Source organism: Sorex fumeus, unplaced genomic scaffold (assembly GCF_029834395.1).
Source record: "Sorex fumeus unplaced genomic scaffold, SorFum_2.1 ptg000037l, whole genome shotgun sequence".
NCBI classification, from domain to species: domain Eukaryota; kingdom Metazoa; phylum Chordata; class Mammalia; order Eulipotyphla; family Soricidae; genus Sorex; species Sorex fumeus.
The window spans coordinates 48944103-48965925 of NW_026606094.1; the positions used below are offsets into that span (position 1 = coordinate 48944103).

The 21823-nt window shown below is 39.9% G+C and overlaps 1 protein-coding gene across 1 annotated transcript; it reads right to left on the reverse strand.

Moving 5' to 3' along the window:
• Nucleotides 1–245: 245 nt before the first annotated feature.
• On the reverse strand, nucleotides 246–20553 carry ASNS (asparagine synthetase (glutamine-hydrolyzing)). The gene is made up of 11 exons (XM_056118201.1): nucleotides 20296–20553; nucleotides 15483–15720; nucleotides 12631–12816; nucleotides 12272–12373; nucleotides 8514–8641; nucleotides 6755–6881; nucleotides 4449–4555; nucleotides 3855–3955; nucleotides 1597–1678; nucleotides 1356–1511; nucleotides 246–552 (listed from the first exon to the last, which is right to left on the reverse strand). Exons 1-11 carry the CDS (start codon nucleotides 20542–20544, stop codon nucleotides 343–345), a joined length of 1686 nt encoding a protein of 561 aa, XP_055974176.1. The 5' UTR covers nucleotides 20545–20553; the 3' UTR covers nucleotides 246–342.
• Nucleotides 20554–21823: the final 1270 nt, after the last annotated feature.

Below are 21823 nucleotides of genomic sequence, written 5' to 3' on the forward strand. Positions count from 1 at the left end.
GAGAGTCATGAGAGGATGATGGAGGAAAAGCAAGGACCAGCAGAGGCCACACTGGCCTGAGATAAGATTTTCCTTGAAGCGTATCCTGCAGGAGAGCACCTGTCAATCTGGTACGTCAGACTGTGCCCTCCCCCTTTCACAGCCCACCCTCTACCTAGGTGCCATGCAGGAAAATATGCTCAATTGCTAGTTAGTTCTAAAGAAGGACCCTACAAATATAAACTACAGAAATGCTTCAGATTTAAGACTTTTATTTTTTTTTTCAAGCCGGGGTGACTGATGCTCATTCCTCCCCTATTTGTCTCCCAACCCCCCACTCTCCACACGAAGAAACGTTCACTCCTAAGCTTTTGCATCGGACTTGTAATGGGTCAGAGTGCGGGCAGAAGGGTCGGTGGCATTGATCCACCTGGGCATCCAATAATGGGTCAGCCAGTCGGCCCGGCCTGGGTAGTGGCGTTCAAAGATCTGACGGTAGTAAAAGCCTTCTTTGGTTGTGGGAGTATTGAAGGGAAATTTTTGTGCTGCGGTTGCCATCATTGCATCATCAACCTGTAAAAATATAAGTAACAACCAAACAGGAGTATAAGCGCAAGATGATTTCTAAAATGGCATTTTTTTTAATTAATCTGGCTGCCCACACACAAAATAAAGACAAAAGTCACGACTGTCATTTGTACAAGAGATCCTGTAATCACCTTTTGCTTAGCAAGTGCTAAAATACCCCACTATACATGACTGCAGTGACAGTTTGTTCATTGTGGACCACACCTGGTGGTGTCTAAGGATCCTGTAGTACCAGGGATCCTGAACTAGCATGCATGTTGTCTATTACATATTTCTCTGGCCCTCCAGTGGCTTTTTTTTTAGATCCACGTGATATTTGCTTTCTTATTTTTACTAATTTTTTTAAGTGAAACAAAATAGTTATGTGTAACGAAATTTACTTAGAGGAGTGTGAGAAGAGAAGAAGAGAGATAAGTCTTCAAGAGAAAACATGGGTTTGTCCACAGTGGAAAAAGTCTACAGTGGATTTTAAGGAATATTCACAGTCATATTTCTAACTTGTTGGTTCTGAGAGTTTTCTCCATTTGTGCCAATAAAGCCCAACACCCGTCAGGGACCCTCAAATAGATTCAAAAAAGATGAGTGATGATTGCTAAGTCTTCGCTCTCTCAATTCTAGATGCTACTCAATAATCCTTTATGTCTCTGAATTTTTTAAATATTTTGATAGAGAAAATACTGCTTAGAGGAAATCTCTTCTAACATTCAAACTTAATATAAAATGAATGGGAATCACACTCAACATCCAAAGTGTCCTATTCTAGAAAATGTTTTATGATGACACTATACCTGGTGTTCAATATAGTCCTGTAAAATCCTGAACCAGGAATTCTTCACTGAGGTTATTCCATCACTGAAGGCTTCCTTCGGCCGCCAGAGAATATCTTTAGGTAGCAGATTGGAATCCTCAAATGCCTCTCTCAGGAGATGTTTTTCTACCCCATTCTGACATACAAATGAAAAGGAACATCAGTAAAAGTTTCAAATGTAATCTGTAATGACAGTTTTTCTCTCAAATTGATTTACCTACCTTGGGAATTCTCATTTCTGGTGGCAGAGACAAGTAATAGGAAGAAAATCGATGATCCAGGAATGGAACTCTCAATTCAAGGCTTAACGAAAAAATAAGAAAATCTAAATCAAAATGGATACTTAGTGCCTATCAGCGTAGGATCTAATTTAAGAGTCTTCTAGCAATTCAACCAGACTCTTAGTGAAGATTCTAAAGTCACTGTTTACGATCCTAACTATTCAATACTAACAGATGAATAAAAATAACTCAATGGAGATATTCTGTATTCTTTGCAAACAAAGAGTGAATAATTTTTTTTTCTCCTATGAACATTAAAGGGCTGGAGCGATAGCACAGTGGGTAGGGCATTTACACTGCATGCAGCTGACCTGGATTTGATTCCTCTGCCCCTCTCAGAGCACCCGGCAAGCTACCGAGAGTATTTCGCCTGCACGGCAGAGCCTGGCAAGTTCCCTATGGCATATTCGATATGCCAAAAACAGTAACAACAAGTCTCACAATGGAGATGTTACTGGTGCCTGCTTGAGCAAATAGATGAACAATGGGAGGACAGTGCTACAGTGCTACATGAACATTAAAATGCATATCTCAAAAAAAGCAGAAAAAGTTAAGACTCATGAATGACTGGTAAAGGTAAAGGCCCTCCCGTTGATCGTCGATTTGCTCGAGCAGGCCCAGTAACGTCTCCATTGGAGACTTTGTTGTTACTGTGTCTAGCATATCGAATACTCTCGGTAGCTTGCCGGGCTCTCCGAGAGGGGCGGAGGAATCGAACTCGGGTCGGCCATGTTGGCCGCTTGTAAGGCGAACGCCCTACCGCTGTGCTATCGCTCCAGTCATGAGCGATATGAGGCTGGAGCGATAGCACATGAGGCTGGAGCGATAGCACAGCGGGTAGGGCGTTCGCCTTACAAGCGGCCAACATGGCCGACCCGAGTTCGATTCCTCCACCCCTCTCGGAGAGCCTGGCCTGGCAAGCTACCGAGAGTATTCGATATGCCAGACACAGTAACAACAAAGTCTCCAATGGAGACGTTACTGGGCCCACTCGAGCAAATCGATGAATGACTGGATCATTACTAAAAAAGTTACTTTGCTTCTATCTTTCTGGTTCTTTGTTTCTAGGTGAGACCATCCCTAGTTGCATTAACAACTATAATGTTAATTCTAAAATTTATTAGTGATTAATAATTTAGATAAATATTGAATATAAAGTAATGTTTCATCAAAGGCCACAACAAACATTTTCAGAGTCCTAGAGACTGATTTTGACAAGCAGATCCAGTTCACTTCCAGACCTCATTGCTTACTTTCTAATCTGAGAAACAAAGGAAGCAAATAAAATACATAATGTGGGTTATTTTCTGTAATTCCCCAGTTCTTTCCAAGATGACCAGTGAAAAAGTGAAAACTTCATCCAACCAGAAATTATACCAAGGACACCTGGTTTCAAGGATGTAATCAAACTTCTTGCACATTCAGAGGCCACCATCCCAACAGAGTCCCCACTGCACTGAGTGGGGCCGGCAGGCCTTCAAACACTTATTTTATGGAGATGGAGCATCTAGACTTCCCTTAAAAGGGCCTAGAAAGAGCCACAATGACCTTTTGGTTCGAAAGTGGGCAGAACGCTACAATGCTTTAAACATGGGAATTCTGTATAAAAAAAACTAAGGTAATGTTCCTCTCGCCAGAACAAGAGTGCTTTAAATTCTGCCTACATCCCTGCAACTAAGTAAATACTTAAGCTTCATTCTCCTCCAAAAGTTGTCATTTGCAACATATAGCCAAATGAAAATTTGAAAAAAAAAAATTGGGGCCAGAGTGATAGTACATCAGGTAAGGCACTTGCTTTGCATGCAGCTGACCCAGATTAGGACTGCAGTGCCACATATGGTCCCTCAGCATGGCCAGGGATGATTTTTTTTGTTTGTTTTTTGCTTTTGAGGTCACACCCAGCAATGCACAGGGGTTACTCTTGGCTCTGCATTCAGGAATTACTCTTGGCGGTGCTTGGGGGACCATATTGGATTCTGGAAATTGAACCCAGGTTGGCTACGTGCAAGGCAAATGCCCTACCCACCTTGCTATCACTCAGGCCCAAGCCAGGGATGATTTCTGAGTACAGAGCCAGAAGTAAGCTCCTGAGCACCTTGAGGTAGGGTCCCCAAACCAAAAAAGAAAAGAAAAGAAAACAAAGTAAAAATTAATGACCAAGATTGTTTTTATGATAGCTTCTTATAATACTGAATTACCCGTGGGCAGCAGTAGTCCGATCCGCACGGAGAACATCGAACAAATAGAGTTCCTTCAGAAGCCTCTCACTCTCCTCCTCGGCTTTTTCAGGAGAAGGAGCCTATTTTTACAAATAACCGTCGTTATAAATACACCAAAAGCTTTCCTTTTCACACACAAAACTGTTCTTAATGTTAACTCTTCCATATATTTCAACTTTAAAAGTGGGTAAGACAAATGCCAACAACAAAGAAAATGTATAGAGGAGAGGAACTGCTTTATACATCTGCCTCCTGTGGCTCCTGCTGTCACACCAGAACCATCAGTGTTGGAACACAAGGAGACAACCAAGGCAACACACACAGTTCCACAGGAGAATGAAAATCATTAGAAATGTGATTCTCCTACTCAGCTAGCTTAAAAAAAAACAGAACTTATTGGAGACTTAAGACTTCTTTCTCCCCAGAAAAAATACAAAGCAGATACTCTTAGATTTCCTTATTTGCCTCAGAAGATACTTGAAGGTGACTGCAACATGCAAACAGGATTGAAAACAGTCAAATAGTTCATGCTTTTCTTAACCTGGCACCAATACTGACTTCCAAATTGCTTACCTTGTGAAAATATATATAACCCTGAGTCAGTTCATCTGAACCTTCTCCGGAGAAGATCACCACACTATCTGTATTCTTCCGAATATACTTGGAAATTAAGTACATTCCTTAAAAGAGAGACAATAATCAGTGTCAATGTGAATTTAACCCTCTACCAAAATGACCTTTAAAAAAAAAAGTCCCCTTGATTTACAATACTGTTAATAACAGTATGCCTTGCATACATTTCTATCTCATACACTTCACCAGAGTAATCAGTTCCTTCCACCACTGTCAGTGAAACTGCGTCCCCACCCACCCACCACAAACCACCAAACTGTCTCACTGCCAAAGTAAGTTCAGTTCTGTTAGATGGGTTCTGTTGCCTTTGGCTATTTGTTATTCCCTTACTATCTTTCTTTATTTCAATATGAAAGAGATCGTTCTGTATCAATCAATCCCTCTCCCCAAGTGCCTTATATTTGGATTTTGGAAATGACCATAGACTTTGCTATTAGTTAGGACTCTGTTTATACAAATAGTTTCCAAAGTTTCAACCTTGCATCTATAAGCCACTCATTGCACCTAATTCAAAAATTGTATTACTGCAATGAAAGACTAGAATCATTCCACAATTTTATTTCTACATTTCGAATTTCCTAAAGCTTTTAGATCTAAAGTTTATGTCCATCATAAATTTTTGCTCAGATGACTATACTAAATGATATCATGTCTTTCATAGAGTATCACTATAAAAAAAATAGTAAGAAGTGGAGTTTCAATAAAGTTTTTTTCTAACATCAAATTTCATATATAGTTAAGAATACTCTATGTTATCAATAGGTGTTATTGATTCTTGATCCACATTTCAGTGACATGGGGTTGTTTATATTGTTTCTCTAAGGAGACTTTGTGTGTGTGTGTGTGTGTGGTCGCACCTGGCGATGCTCAGAGTCTACCCCTGGCTCTGCACTAAGGAATTACTTCTGGCAGTGCTTCGGGAACCATATGGGATGGCATCCTACCAGCTGTACTATCTCTTCAACCCCTCTAGGGAGATTTTTTTAAACACCTTTTTCTAAATTGTGCCTCCCCCAAAAAATACTTACACTAGTTATCTGTTTGTGTACTGTGTCTCTCTTAGGGTACTACCATAACCCTAAGACTTCTTTACCCTTAAAAAACAACTTTGGTCCCTTGATGGTAATATGTCACCTCTGTGACATTATTACAAAATAGAGTGGAAGAATTTATCCTTTTAACTTTGTAATGGACTCAGCAAATTTGAACCAGTTGCATATTACAGACTCAGGAACACTGAATTAGTCTGATTTGAAGTATACTTCTGAACTTACTATGTATCCATAGAGTAAAAATGTAATGAAACTAATACTGCTTTTTTTTTCTTTTTTTTTTTTTTTTGCTTTTTGGGTAACACCTGGCAATGCTCAGGGGTTACTTCTGGTTCTGTACACAGAAATCACTCCTGGCGGTGATCGGGGAACCATATGGGATGCTGGGAATCAAACCCGGGTTGGCGGCTGCATGCAAGGCAAACACCCTACCTGCTGTGCTATTGCTCCAGCCCTAGTATTGCTTTTAAGCAATAGTAGCAACTCATAATAATAATACAACAAGGAGTTGTCTGAATTTACCATAATTGATCTTAAATGACCAGTCTTTAGAGAAAATTAATCTCAACCTGGACCCATTTACTTATTTCATATTGATTCTATGTTATACAAATTGGGTGGGAGAGGTGAGGATCAGAAATATGTGTCTACTCTGAAAAAACAAGCAGTAGTAACTTAAATGTGGAAATCTGACTGTGTGTTTATTTGTATTCTCTCTCCCCAAGAGATTTTGAAGACCTCTTAAATGGTCTTAAACAACTATTAGCACAGGAATTTTACATTCATTCTTCAATATTGTTTTTTAAACTGAGGCTTGATCATAACTACTTAAACAGTTTTTCCCGACATGGTCATTTCATATTTTGTGCTTTGCGGGTATTGGGTATTGTGTTCTTTTCTTTTACTTGATCAACCATCAGCAAAAAGATTATCATAGGTTCAGATGATGGCCGAATCTTTTTTTTGCTATCAAGCATTTTAAAATTAAGCTATGTAAAGTTTTTTTGGGTTTTGTTTTTTAACAAAGCAGGCTACAGTTTAGTGTCATAGTAACTTTTATATGCATTGGGAAGGGAAAAAAAGTGACTCTCTTTGTTGCAGCATCTGCTTTATTGTGGAGACTGAAACTGAACCCACCATATTTCCAGACTATGCTTATATTTTTAAGATACTTAATATTATAAAATACCTTACCTACTGAAGCACGAACTGTTGTGATATCGTAAGTTTCCAAAGAAAATATGACTTCATCCAGGACCTGAATGCCTTCCTCAGAGTTAAAGAGAACTTCGTGGTGTTCACTCCCGATGTGATTTGCTACCTGGGAATAGAAATAAATACCCTCATTCTTGTTACTTCAAGAATTTCCTTAAAGATGAAACACTATGGTAGTTCACAAAACACAGTGAGTCATCGAGAGACAAACAAAGCAGCGTAAGAGGAAACACTCCTGCAGGCTACCTACCACATGCAAGCCCCTGCCTATCTCCTTATCTCTGCTTTCTGGCTCAACCACCAAAAAAGGAGAATTTCAGCAATTTCCACTCCAATCTCTCAGGAGGCTTCCAGTTAGTGTGATTTCATCACCACTCCCCTCCATAATGCACCTTCACTTACCAAACCCACCGCAACTCTTTCTAGTTGGTCCAACATGGTCCCACTCTCATCTTGTTCTGTTCGGCCTTCTTGAAATGCCAAGGTGTAGTTTTCAATGAACTGTCCCCTTCCCTCATTCTATTTTCTTTGGTTACTTAGATTCAGTATTTACTGACTTGGCTGGACACTGTTTCCTAGCTCTTTCTCATTCATTCTATGTTAAGGTCTTCCAGAACAGGAAAGGAATTGCTCACACACTGAAAGCACACTCTCCCCTTGTCCCACCTTTTTAAACATAGTGCTTTCTAATAGATGGAAAATAACAGTAACAATAGTTAAGGATCGCTACATACACATGTTAAATTCTAGCCTATGCACTTTATGTGAATTATATCCCTTTTTCCTTAGCACACAACCACAAGGGCCAAGGAGATAGCTGGGGCGATGTGCCTGAGCACATGCCTTGCATGGAGAAGCTCCAAGTTAGCTCTCTAGCACTGTATATACCCCTATGCACCTTGGGTACAGTCCTAGTGATGCCCAGAATAACGTCAGGTCCACACAATTGGACCAAGTATCATTGGGTCAAAGTCCCTCTCAGGATTCCCTGAACACTACTTACCAAAAAAAGAAAATAAAAAGCAATATAAATACTATTACTTCCATGACATAAATGAGGAATTGAAGGTAGAACTACTACATTGGGAGCACAAGGTAGAACCAGTGGTTAAGTTCCAAAGATAGAAGGTGAAACCACTATAGGATGTCTTTACTATTCAAAGGACAGATTTATTAGCATGGAAAATATATGCATATATTTGTAATATATACATATATACACACAGACACTTATTTATATATTATATATTTGTAATATATTTTTATTTGGGAGGATTACACAAAACACTGCACTGCACTGGCCTCCCATTGTTCATCGATTTGCTCGAGTGGGCCCAGTAACGTCTCCATTGTGAGACTTGTTGTTACTGTGTTTGGCATATGGAATACGTCATGGGTGGCTTGCCAGGCTTTGCCATGCGGGTGAGATACTCTCGGTAGCTTGCCAGGCTCTCCGAGAGGGGTGGAGGAATCGAACCCAGGTCTCCTGGGTTAGCTGAGTGCAAGGCAAACACCCAACCCGCTGTGCTATTGCTCCAGCCCATTACACAAAACACGCTAGATATAAGTACTCAGAATACAGTGCACAATAACTGGCATTCAACAGTATTTCATTCCAGTTTAATAAACGAATTTAAAGCGATTACCTGAGTCAATACTGCAAAACAAGCACAAATCATCGGCTACTGACTTGAGTTTCTCTATCTTCATTACATAATGGGCAGAGATGGTGTCTTACCCTTCTAGCAGCTAGCAAATCTGGACTGTCTTCCATGCCAATTGCAAATGTCTGGAGAGGGTACTGTACTTGAGCCTCTTTTAACTGCTTCAATAGGGTGGCAGCAACCAAACTGGAATCCAAGCCCCCTAGACAAGCAAGATTGGAAGCACAGTGGTTATGGGTCGTGATTAACAGAAGGACTGATATGTACATTCCTGCTCAGCATCATGGTTAGGATCTTAACATTTAAAGTCTTCAAGTTTTGATAAACTGAAATTCGGGTTTTTATTTATTTAAGGATATATGGTGTTTGGACTAGAACTGGGTATGTTCAGGACTTATTCCTGACTCAATGTTCAGGGATTACTCTAGGCAGTGCTCAGGGGCCACATGTGGTGTCAAGGAGAGAAAATGAATTGACCACATGCAAGGGAAACAAATTAATTCACAGTGCTAGCTCTCCACTCCCTTAAAGTCAAATTTTGCTTTTAATTATTCCTTTAGGGAGAGGAGGGTTTGGAGTATGGGTGTTGGGTGAAGTCTATGATGTCAGTCTTGGTTTAGCACTCAAGGGAATACGCTGTGACAGAGACTGAAACTGGGTCTCCTGCCACAAGGCATGTGCTACAGCACTGGGAGCACCCTGGAAGTCAGAATTTAGAATCGAACATAAAATCCAGAATGGAAGTATTAGTCTTAGAATTAGTCAAAAACCACTACACAGGGGACCAAGCAATAGTGCAGTGGGTAAGACATTTGCCTTGCACGGGGCCAACCCGGAGTTGAACCCCAGTACCACATAAAGTCCCTGGAATACCGCCAGGGGTGGTTCCTAAGCATAGACCCAGGAGTAATCCCGGAGCACTGGCAGAGGCCAAAAAATAAACAAAAATACACACTACATATCCTACAGAAAAATATTTACTAGCCCTCTTGCAGAAAACTCTGAGCTACTATAAATCACTATGAATATTAAAAGCAGCTTATGGGGGTAGGGTGCCACCAGCAGGTCAATCTGTACCTGTGAGGCGAGTTCATCAGCAGCCTGATGGCACCTTCAGACTTCCAGATACCCCCAAAATTCCTGCTGTGCCTTTTGCCAGACCCCAAAAACATGGGACAAAGTTTACCAAGAAAGCAAACGGCCAAAGTTAGGTATGTGGGAGACACACTCACAAACCACCTCCGGCTCAGCTACATAATTGGAGGCATGTCCTCTCTGGTTCCTGATTGAACTACTTAATGGCCATAATCCCAGAGACTCAGAAACAAATCTCGAAACCAAACAGCTTTTGGCAGAAATGTATCCAGTCCCTGCAGTAGGTTACAGGCACTGGGCTACCCCAGGTGGAAATGGGTTTCGTGCCTTGCCCTGTTTCCCCTGGCATCTCAGTGGCCATCATCCTCCAGAGGCCACTGGACAGTCAGGTTTGGGCCCACAGTGACGAGACATGTGGGGCCTCACGGGATGGGGGTAGAGCCGGTTCTTTCCTCCCTGTCCCAACAAGACCCCAAGTCGCCGCCCACAAATGGCCTCTCCAGCTCCCGATCAAGCTGCTTAATGGCTATAAGCCCAGAGACTCAGAAACAAATCTCAAAACCCGGCAGCTTTTGGTAGAAATGTGCCTGGACCAGGCAGTAGGTTACTGTCGCTGGGCCACTCCAGGGGGGAAAGTATGCTGTCCCTCCACCTGCTCCCCCTTGGCAGCTCAGTGGCCACCATCCGCTAGAGGCCATTGGACAGTCAGGTTTGGGCCCGCTGTGATGAGACACGCAAGGCCTCACGGGATGGGTGTGGAGCCGGCCCTTTCCCTCCCACCCCAACGAGACCTCGAGTCGCCACCAACAAACAGCCTTTCTGGCTCCTGATCAAGCCGTTTAATGGCCACGATACCAGAGACTCAGAAACAAACAGCAGAACCCAGCAGCTTTTGGAAGAAATGCGTCCAGTCCCTGCAGTAGGTTACTGGCGCTGGGCCACCCCAGGTGGGAATAGGTTTCATGCCTTGGCCTGTTCCCCATGGCGGCCCAATAGCTGCCATCCTCCAGAGGCCACTGGACAGTCAGGTTTGGGCCCACAGTGAGGAGACACACGGGGCCTCACAGGATGGGGGTGGATCCAGCCCTTCCCTTCCCATCCCAACAAGAGCCCGAGTCCCACGAACTGCCTCTCTAGCTCCTGATCAAGCTGCTCAACGGCCATGATCCCAGAGACTCAGAAACAAATCTTGGAACCCAGAAGCTTTCGGCAGAAATGCGTCCGGACCCCGCAGTAGGTTACTGTCACCAGGCACTCCAGGGGGGAAGGGTACTGTCCCTCCACCTGCTCCCCCTTGGCGGCTCAGTGGCCGCCATCCGCCAGAGGCCCCTGGACAGTCAGGTTTGGGCTCGCAGTGACAAGACACGCGGGGCCTCACGGGATGGAGGTGGTGTTGGCCCTTTCCTCCCCGTCCCAACGAGACCCCGAGTCGCCGCCCACAAACGGCCTCTCTGACTCCTGATCAAGCTGCTTAACAGCCATGATCCAAGAGACTCAGGAACAAGTCTCAGGAACCAGCAGCTTTTGGCAGAAATCCCTCCAGATTTAACTGTTAAAATTTTGGAATTTCAAAATCACACGGCCACTACTGCAGCCACGCGACATCATGTTATTCATAACCAGCAATAGAAAACAAATTGTCTACTGTTGCCTTTGCAGCAGATCTGAATGTTGGGGTTAAATCCCAAATAATAATGGTGGGTCTGGTGTCAAAATATTGAATGTAATCAAGGTAGAGAGAGAATAATGTGGAAATAGTGTGGGATGGGGATATACTGGAGTTTTTCGGGGTGGAGAATAGGCACTGGTGAAGGTACGGGTGTTTCATTGTATGACCGAGACTTAAACCCGAAAGCTTTGTAACTGCTCTCACGGTGATTCAATAAATGAAATTATAAAAGATGAAAAAAAAAAGGAAAGTGGAGTTCATGCCCAATTCAATCAGCTAAGATAGTGGCTGAATAAATAGCAGTACTCCTACATTTAAAAAAAAGCATCTTATAGAAAACATTTTCATCCTATAGACAACTAGTTAAAGAAACTTTAGTACATCTACTCAATTCAATACTATGCAGCTGTTAGGAAAGATGAAGTCATGAAATTTTCTTATAAGTGGATGGTCATGGAGAGTATCATGCTAAGTGAATTGAGTCAGAGAGGGACAGACGTAGAATGACTTCACTCATTTGTGGAATATAAAATGTCATAATAAGAGACTAACACCCAAGGACAGTAGAAACAAGGGCCAGGGAGACTGCTCCATGGTTGAAAGTCTGCCTCATGAGCTGGGAGAAGGGAGGTGGCATAGAGATGGAATCACTAAGACAGTTGAGGGATCACTTGGGATGGGAGATGTGAGCTGCAAGTAGATAAAGGACCAAACATAATGCCCCATAGTAGAGAGAGTCAGAGGAAAATTGTCTCGCCTTAGAGGCTGGGGTAGGGATGGGATGCGGAGGAGGGGTACTGGGGACAGTGGATGTGGAAAACATACAATGGTGGAGGGATAGATGTTGGATTACTATATGACTGAAACTCAAACATCAAAGTTCTATAACTGTATCTCACGGTGATTCAATTAAAAAAAAGACAGAAAAGAAAACCTTTTCATCCTAACATGGAGGAAATTATGCAATCACAAAGTAAATATTATATAATCACAACCTGGAATGGCTCCAAATTACTTATCTTAAACAACTATGCATTACCTACAACTGGGTTTTTAAACTCTCTTCACCTGATAAAAGGCAGCCAATCCTTCTGTCTGTCATCAAACGTTTCCTAACGGCATTGTCAAAAAGAGTCCGGATGTTGCTCTTCACAGTCTCAATCTCGAAACCTATAAACATAGACAATATATGGAATAGCTCCAGAAAAATTTGGGTTGACTACTGAAACAAGGCATACACACAATCATCTACATCTATCATTATGGCCTTTGCTCAACAGTGGAATCGGCCAAATCCCAAAGGGTCAACTCCCAATTAAAGAGGAAACTGGTCTTCAAATTAAATCATTCCAATACTATGAGCATGCAACTTTCCCTTGGGGGAGTGAGACAGGAAATAGGTGAGTGGGGGCTGATTTTAGTAGTACCTGGAAATAGTTTCTCCACACCATCATATGGGGCATGCATAGGTTCATCTCTACAGTGATGGTATTTAACCATTTCCACTGATGCAACTTTGCCATTTGGCTTTAAATCCAAAACTTCATAATGTCCAGGAAGAAATGGCTCCACTTTTAAAAAAGGGGTCATGGAGTGCTTCAAGTTAATAAGACCTACAAATTTAAAAAGATATCTTTATTCAAATTAAGGTAAGTCACAATAACTTTCCTGATGAGTTGATATCTTCAAAACTTTTAATTTTCTCTTTTAAAATACAACTACATGTTCATTATATAAGCAAAATTAAAGAAAATGAATCACTCAAAACTTGACCATCTTCTTACTAGAAAAATGACAATCACATGAACCTCTAGTATATGCAATTTCTTCTCTGAGCTGGGGTTTCATATCTGGAAACTCTCCTTTCTTTAATAAAGCATGCAAATACAAGAAGATAAGTAGGATACACTTATTAGCAAAGAGATGGACCTAATACAATTTTGTAACAGTGCAGTTGACACTTCTTTGTGAACACTGAGGTATATTAAGAAAACAACCAGGTAGCCATGATTTTTGGTACAAAGTCACTGTTACATTGTAAAGAGAATCAGCTTATTTATACAGAATAGTACTTATGGCTTATAAATTATAGTACTAAATTCATATAGTATATTAATTAATACTCCGTGGTGTTAATTCATAAAACAGATAAAACCCAGATCTGGCCACTAGCTAATGAGTCATATCAGTTTTGTAGGGGGCCAAGAACTCATTAAAGGATTTTAAGCAGGGAATAGCATGACTGAACACAATTTTGATAGGTTATTACAGAAGTACTGGCAAAAGAAAGCTGAATCAGTACTCAAGATCAGACCTTTCAGTCCGAAAAACACGGCAGTACTAAGGATGTTAAAAAAAAAAGAAAAGAAAAGAAATTTCAGGCCAGGAATATGTGTTAGCATATTTGAACAGAATTCTTTCCTTGCATGCGTGAGGCACCAAGTTCATTCCCCAGCTCTAATAAGGGGTGTGGGTATGTGGGAGGGGGCTGTCAGAGGAACAGGAAGAGAAAGAAAGAAAAAAATCAATTTCAGAAGGTAAACTGGATGTGAGATTATTATTCCATATCAAGTCCTAACCAGGCCCCGAGACAATGGTGGATAGAAGAAGTCTGCTTTTCCCTTGCATTTTCTGTGCCAGGCTTCCTAACATGCACTTGTTCTGTGTCATTTTATCACATTAAAAATGCCTGAAAATAGACCTAGTCAGATATCTATTAGTACCCCCACTAGGACTAGTGTCCAGGGAACCTTACATTGACCTCATTTTTCCTTGCCTTCAGCCAATCAAAACTGGAAAAAAAAGAAAAAAAAACCCTCAATGTCAAAACTGAAAGGATTTAAGGAATGAATTAATAAAGATCCAGGCTGGTAGATCAGATTTTAGGATATGATTGCTGTCTAATGTTTTCAAGTTTAATGTAAAATAATAAAAATCCTTAAATATGATTTGTGATTATTTTTCTTCTATTCTGGGGTTTTCTTTCTCTTTCTGAACGGTGTCTTTTTAAGAAAAGTGTTTAATTTTTATGTAGCCCAATTAATCAAATTTTCTTTGATTGCTAATATTCTTAGTGTGATATAAGATATCTTGGTGAAACCTAAGGTCATGAACACTTAGTCTCCCCCTACATTTTCTTCTAAGAGTTTCAGCTCTTACATTCAGATCTTTGGCCCCTTCAGTTTAGTTGAGGATATGAAGGTAAAGGTCCAAATTCATTTCTTTTGCATTTGTAAGCCATTTTCCCAGTATCATGTGATAAAGACTATTCTTACTCATCTCACCTCTTCCCCTCCAACATCTTGATACCTCTTATTGAAAATGAGTAGAGTAGAAATATGTGTTCATTTCTGGTTTCTCAATTCTCCAAATTATATGCAATATTTGTGCTAGTACCGTATAGTCTTGATTACCCTTGTTTTGAAGCAAATTTTGAATCAAGATATCAGTTCTCTGTTCATATATTTTTTTAACGTTGTTCTTTATAAAGATTGTTTCTGCAATTTTTTTTTTTTTTGGTTAGCTGGGCTCCTCTGCACTTCCAAATTCACTTGAGAATCAGTTCATCTATTTCTATAAATAAGTCATCAGTGATTGCAATGGGGATCATGCTGAATCTAAAGATCAATTTGGGGAGTACTATAATCTTAATAATGTTACATCGCTTCATAATCAGAATATTTTTCCAGTGGTTTAGAGCTTAATTTCTTTCAACAGTGCTCTATAGTTTTAAAGAGTACAAGTTTTATATATTTATATAAAAACTTACATATTCTTATTATAAGAATAGTTAAATTAATTCTTAGTTCATTTTTTGTATGCTTTAAAAGAAATTGCTTCCTTAGATCCATTATTTAATTTTCATTGTAAGTGTATACTGTTCCCTGCAAGTTTGTCAATCAAGCACAACTGATTTTTGCATATTGAACTTGTATCTTGCAATTTTAAATATAAATTATTCAAATCTAGACTATGTAAAAAACTATTATAAATGCATAATGAAAGAAAATAGCCCAATTAAACATGAATAATCCAAATATGGATGAAATAAGACACATATAGTGTGATGTCACTTAATAATAAAAGAATAAAAATTATTAAGCAGCAAAAGACAGGGAGGATTCTTAAAGAAACATTGATAAGTAAAACAAGTCAGTCTGAAAAAGTTAGATACTGTATGACTCCAACTAGTGACTTTCTGGGAAAAGCAAAATGAAGTAAAAAGATTAGAGAGTACCAGGACAATAATAAAAATTCAACAGAAAAATTCTATCATTACCTTTTGCTTCTGAACACACGGCCAAAAATCCATCTTCTGACATGGCTTTAAACAAAGGTCTGACACCGTAGGTATCTCTGCCCAGAAACACTTTCTTATTGGCAGTGTCCAGTAAAATAAATGCAAACACCCCGTCCAACATAGAAACTGTTTGCTCAATTCCTCCTTTATCATAAAGATGAAGGATTATCTCACCATCCACTTTGGTCTGGTATTCAAATTCAAAATGCTGCTGCATCTTAAGGAAACAATAATAAAATCAAAAAGTTAGAATTTCTGTGTACTCACTAACAATTTTTGCTTGATTTTTAGGTCACATCCATTAGTGCTTAGGGATTATTTCTGGCTCTGTACCCAGAGATCATTCCTGGCTGGGATCCAGGAACCATATGGACTGGCAGGAATCAAACCTAGGTCTAAGTCATGCAATAAAAGAGCACTATCCACCGTACTGCCACTCCACCGAGACAATGATGATTTTTAATTACAGAATTCCCTCACTCTTTCTGTCCTTTAGAACCATTTCATATACCTTACCAATTCAGAATTATTATGGCATTATCAAAACACAGCTGTGTTTTCCTACAAAATCTTTATAACATAAAGCTAACCCATGGGGAAATTCTAGTTGCATTTGACTATCCGAATACAATAGCAACATATAAAACAGCAATCCATAGAGACACATATAATACATATTTTTAATACTACATATTTATTTATGTAACGTAACCCCACTGATTGTCCAGCTTCAATGGGACTAATAATGTGTCCACTCCCTCTGTAACTTTGGTATTTTGATTTTGGAATACAGTTCTTCCGGTTCATTCTTCAAAGATTTTGTGCAACAGAAAAGACAAGCTTATCTGGCACTACTGAGAAATAAATAACTCCATCACAAATATAGAGAAACAAGACTGCCCAAAAGCTGCTGGTCCCAGAAGGACAAGCAGTCTTTCACATTGTTGTAGCATGAAAGCTACTTCTCACTGATAAAATGACAGTGAACATTATAGTGCACATACCACAATGGAACAGCAAAGACGCTGCCATTCCCAACATGTGCAGAGAGAGAATTGAATTTGCAACCAAAGTCTATGATTATTCACTAATACTAATGAACTGAGAGTGAAAAATCCTTGTGAGCTCTTTGTACTTGACTGGTACTCATATTTTTGGCTGACAATGGGGAGAGAAGAGGTTCACATAAACAAGATCAGATGGAAATCTTAGCTACACGTAAACTACAACATGTTTCGAAATTTCAAAAAGTAAATCTCTATGCTTTTAGATGTAAGTCCAATAAAACACACTTCACCATCCTGCTCACTTTGTGACCCTTTTGTCCACAGGATTTCATACAATTGTCCAAAATGGGTTTGGGCTGGCTCCAGTGGCTATGAAGTTACTTTCTGGTCACCTCTTCCTGCTCTCAGAAACTCAGGCATGATCCCTCTCACAGGTGGGTCTAAAAATCAGTCTTCTACTGGCCCTTCTAGACAGACATACCTAAAGGATAAAATTACCTTTTTTTCCTTCATTTTTGGAGCACAATGGGCAGCCTAAGAGGCTACATTCCCCCCACCTTTCTTTTTTTTAATTATATTTTATTTTATTTATGTATTTATTTATTTATTTTGCTTTTTGGGTCACACCTGGCGATGCTCAGGAGTTACTCCTGGCTTTGCACTCAGGAATCACTCTTGGCGGTGCTCAGGGGATCATATGGGATGCTGGGAATTGAACCCAGGTCAGCCGCGTGCAGTCAAACGCCCTACCTGCTGTGCTATTGCTCCAGCACCAATTATTTTTTATTTTAATGAAACATCATGAGATACAATTACAGACTTACAGGCTTTCATGATTGCATTTCAGTCAAACAACCTTCAAGTACCCATATCCCCACCTTTCTTCAAGTTGTTGGAGGAACCATGAGGAAGGAGAGTTCTAACCTGCACCTCCTACATGCAAAGCACGCACTACACTTTTCTGAGCTACCTCCCTGGCCCAAGGTAAACGATATTAAGGCAGTCAATAATAATGGTAAGCAACAGCCCCCCAGGTACACCATCTACTCCCAATGCCTTCTCTGCATGGCCGCTCTTTTGCCTAACCCTTGCAGTTATTTGTTGGTTAATAGTTCACACACATAGATTCCTATGCTCCTAAAACCACACTTTAATCAAACCCATCATCCAGAAACTTCCATGCTAGCAGACTTGGTCATAGCCCTGATGCTCCCTGCGGAGAGAGGAACTCTGCTCCACCCGAGACATACTCAAATTCTTCCTCTCCTTGATTAGTCTCTCTCCACTCCTAAGACACCTCTGTCTTATTTAATTACTAATGGCAGTGAATTTCATTTTCATAAAAAAAAAAGAGAAATAACATTTTGAGGGGTTCTTGACAGAATACTCATATAAGCTTAAAATATCCCCTGACAACCAGCTATCTGCTCAAAACTGTGCAAGGTTAAGTGGTAGAAGCCAAGAAACTTAGATGTTTTTCAAAAAGACAAGTTTTATTCTAACATAGAATAGAAATATTGTAAAAATATTTAACTTTTACTAATCTGCTAACAAAACTAACGAGGTAGCAATGCTGTCCTGATAAAACATGGTATAGCCTATCTCACTTAAGTATCTTCATGCATAGGGGCACCAATCTAGCTTGTTAAGAAAGACATTTCAAATGCTCCTCTGCTTCTGTCCCACTAGCAAGAATTTTTATCTTTACCTTTTCTAGTCATCATTTCAACCCCAAGTACCTACAGTGGTTCCCAAACTTATTAGTCTATCTTTCCAGAAAGCAAAAACAACAACAAAACCTTCATTCAGAGCTGTCCTACCTGAAAATCTACCTCTTTAAGAGAACAAACAGAAAACAGCCCTCCCACCAAGATTAGTAGCACCTCCTCCCCAACCCTCAATCATTCTAGTGCCCAACATCACCCACGTTTGCAAACACTAACCTAGAGAAATGATGCCTATTGCATAACTGGACCCTTAATACATATATGAAGTGAATAATGGCAACTTTTCAAATGAGAAGCATGTTATTGAGACTGTTTTTATAAACAGGGAAGCAGTGACAAAAGCAATATAGGGGATGGAGAGATAGCTCCAAGGGCTGGAGTGCATACATTGCATACAGGAGCCTGGTTCATTGCCTGGCATGGTTCATTTCCCAGTACAGCATGAATCCCTCGTACTGCTCGGAACCGCCCACACCCTCCAGCTATCAGTAGTACCAGAGCACCACCAGGAGTGATTCTTCAGCTATCCACCCAAAAAGCTATATACAGATTAAAAATGTCTAGGGCTCTCCAACAGATAAGACATTTGCCTTGCTCATGGTCAACATAGGTTCAATCCCCAGCACCAAATATATGGTCCCATAAGAATCACCAGGAGTGATCCCTGAGTATAAACATAGCAGTAATCCTTGAGCACTGCAGGTGGAGCACCAAACCCAAACCCAAAACCAAACAAAGTGTCCAAAGGGTGGCTAAAATATGAAGTCCTATCTACTAATGTGTGAATGGTGAATACACAAAAAGAAGGCTCAAAAATACCAAGAACACCACAGCCAGATGTATAAGCTGTGAATAAAATATAAAAAAAAAGAGCCAGTTCTATTTTCAGTTTGTCCAATTTTAATGAATTGGGTGGATATTAGTGTTACTGAGAAATCTGATATAATTAGGTAAGAGAATAAGGTAACCCTTATTCTTAATAAGATAAATACGTATGTAGAAATGATGTGTTATAAGTTCTGCTTTACTCTAAAATGTTTCATCTACAATGAGATATCATCTCATGCCGCAGAAGGCTTGCACACATTTAAAAGAACAACAACCAGTGCTGGCATGGATGTGGAGAGAAAGGATTTCTCATTTACTGCTGGTGGGAATAACAAGAAAAAGGCCAAGCCTTTTTGGAAAACAGTATGGGCATTCCTTTAAAAAACTAGAAATTGTGCTTCCATATGACCTAGTTTTACCAATCCTGAGACTATACCCTTGGGATCCAAAAACATAATCTCACTTGTCCTTTGTATATGTGTCTAAGTCACTTTCCTCTACAAGCATCAGTATACTATGTATATAAGCAGTTATCACAGATAATGAACATGGAACATGATTTTTATGTGTGAGTGAGGCAGGATAGTTTTCACTGAAATTTATTTAGAAAGATATAAAAAGCAAGCATGAAGAGGAGAAAGGGAAATAATGAGGGAACAGGGGTCAGGGACCTCAGGTATACCAGTGATATAGGAGAATGTATTGCTAAAAAAAATACAGACTTTAATCATGAGATCTAACTACAACCACTGAATTTTGAAATGTGCCTGACAAGGTAGCAGATGGTGGGGGCTGGGAGTGGGGGACGAAGCACCAGAGGAGGGGGCAGGAGGGAGCATGGGAATTATGGTGGAGGGACGCTGACACTGGTGGTAGGATAGATGTTGAATATTATATGTGTAAGACTCATCTATCATCTCACAATGACTCTGTAAATCACAGCTCTTTAATTTCAAAAAAGTACATCAAAATAAATTAAACGAAAAATAAAGATACGAGGGGAGAGAGAGAAGAATGTTTAGAAGAACACAGGCTTCTCCTGAGTGGAAATGAGCAAGCAAAGAAACACAGAGACTAAGCAAGCAAGGTGTGTGTTCAAGGGAGAACATGGGCTTGAAGAGCAAGACTGAAAGTGCTTTGAAAAGTAAAAAGCATGATAGAAAAGTATTATAACCAACTAGCTTCGAAGTTTACTAACATTCAAATATCTTCTGATTTCACTTGACTTACCTTCTTGTGATTGTAGATTTCACCATTGTAACAAAGCCACAAATAGGGATATTTTTTCACTCGAATTGGCTGCATCCCAAACAGCTGGTCAACCACTGCCAACCGGTGGAATCCAAAGCAACAGTTGGTGTAGCCATTGACATTCTCAAAACGAAAGGCATCTGGACCCCTGTGTGCAATCTTCATAGCACTCAAACACTGAACAGAAAGGCAGTCATCGCTGCCAAAGAGGGCCCAAATGCCACACATGATGCAACAGAGCTGCTGTCTTTCTATGGGGAGGAGAGCAGAATAATTAAAGATTTAATAGCCAACCTAAGTCTACATTAAGTCTTAATTCTAGAAACTTCCATAAACCTCTCAAAGACTTAATATATACTATCTTAGTAATTTTCCATTAGGTTAACAGGAACTCAGGTGAAAATCATTTAATTTATGTACAAATATTCAGAAAAGAAAAATGTCTTTACATCCGGTCACTCACACAAATCTGCCTCTCTCATCTCAGGGTCTGTCACTAAATGGCAGTGGTCTTCAGGCTGCACTGTTTCTTGCATTCTACTTTTTGCATTTTACCCCTCAAATATTAAGACCCTTGCATGCCTGGCTTCAACAAATTAAGAGACCCCAACAGCATTTTTTCACCTTAAATCTCAAAAGCTGTCAAAAAGCCAAGACTTCAGAATGCTACAGTCTCTTCTTTAGTCTCTCTGACCAGTAATTGTCCTCCAAGTGCTTCTACACTTCAACTACAGTAGGGAGAATAGTAGAACATACATATTGCTGAAAGTAAGCATGTCACATCTTCTATTTACCTCTAACTGGTTTATTCAAATATTGTCAACGAATTTCTAAGAAAAGGAAAACAGTATTATCTGATATCAGATACCTGTCTTTGGAGCATACTTGTACACACAAACATACATTGTATGCTGACAGGCACAAAATATTCACCACGGGAATGTTCTAAATGACAAAACATTTCTCAAATATTTTTGTCTCAAAGATGCCTTTGTTAATAACAAAGCAAAGGAGATAAGATATTATCAGTAACATCCCTGAAAAACAATTTAACTCATCCTTGTAGACCAAGATGCAAATAAATACTATAGGCAGTATGTTACTTATTTTGCATTTTCAAAATCTTAACTGTAAAAAGGCAACTTTATTTTGGAGCTACCTGATCAGTTATTTTACCATAATATCTATAACTTGTAAATGAAACATGTCACAAAGGCTTATTTCGTTTGTGAGAAAAACTATAAAGAAAAAATTATACTCAAGTTACGGCAATTGCTTTGAGCAACCCTGAAGACATTGTATTTGGCCTAAAAGAAACAAAATTGCCTTATATCTTCTAATGAAACCAAACTGAATTAATGTAAAATGGTATTAACCCTCCCAACTCGGAAATGTTTCATATGTCCTATGCAGTTCCTTCCATGCATTTGGCAAAATGGCCTATGAGACATTTTATGAAAACGCACTGAAATTTCTATGAGAGACTGCTGATAAGTCCTATAGGGTT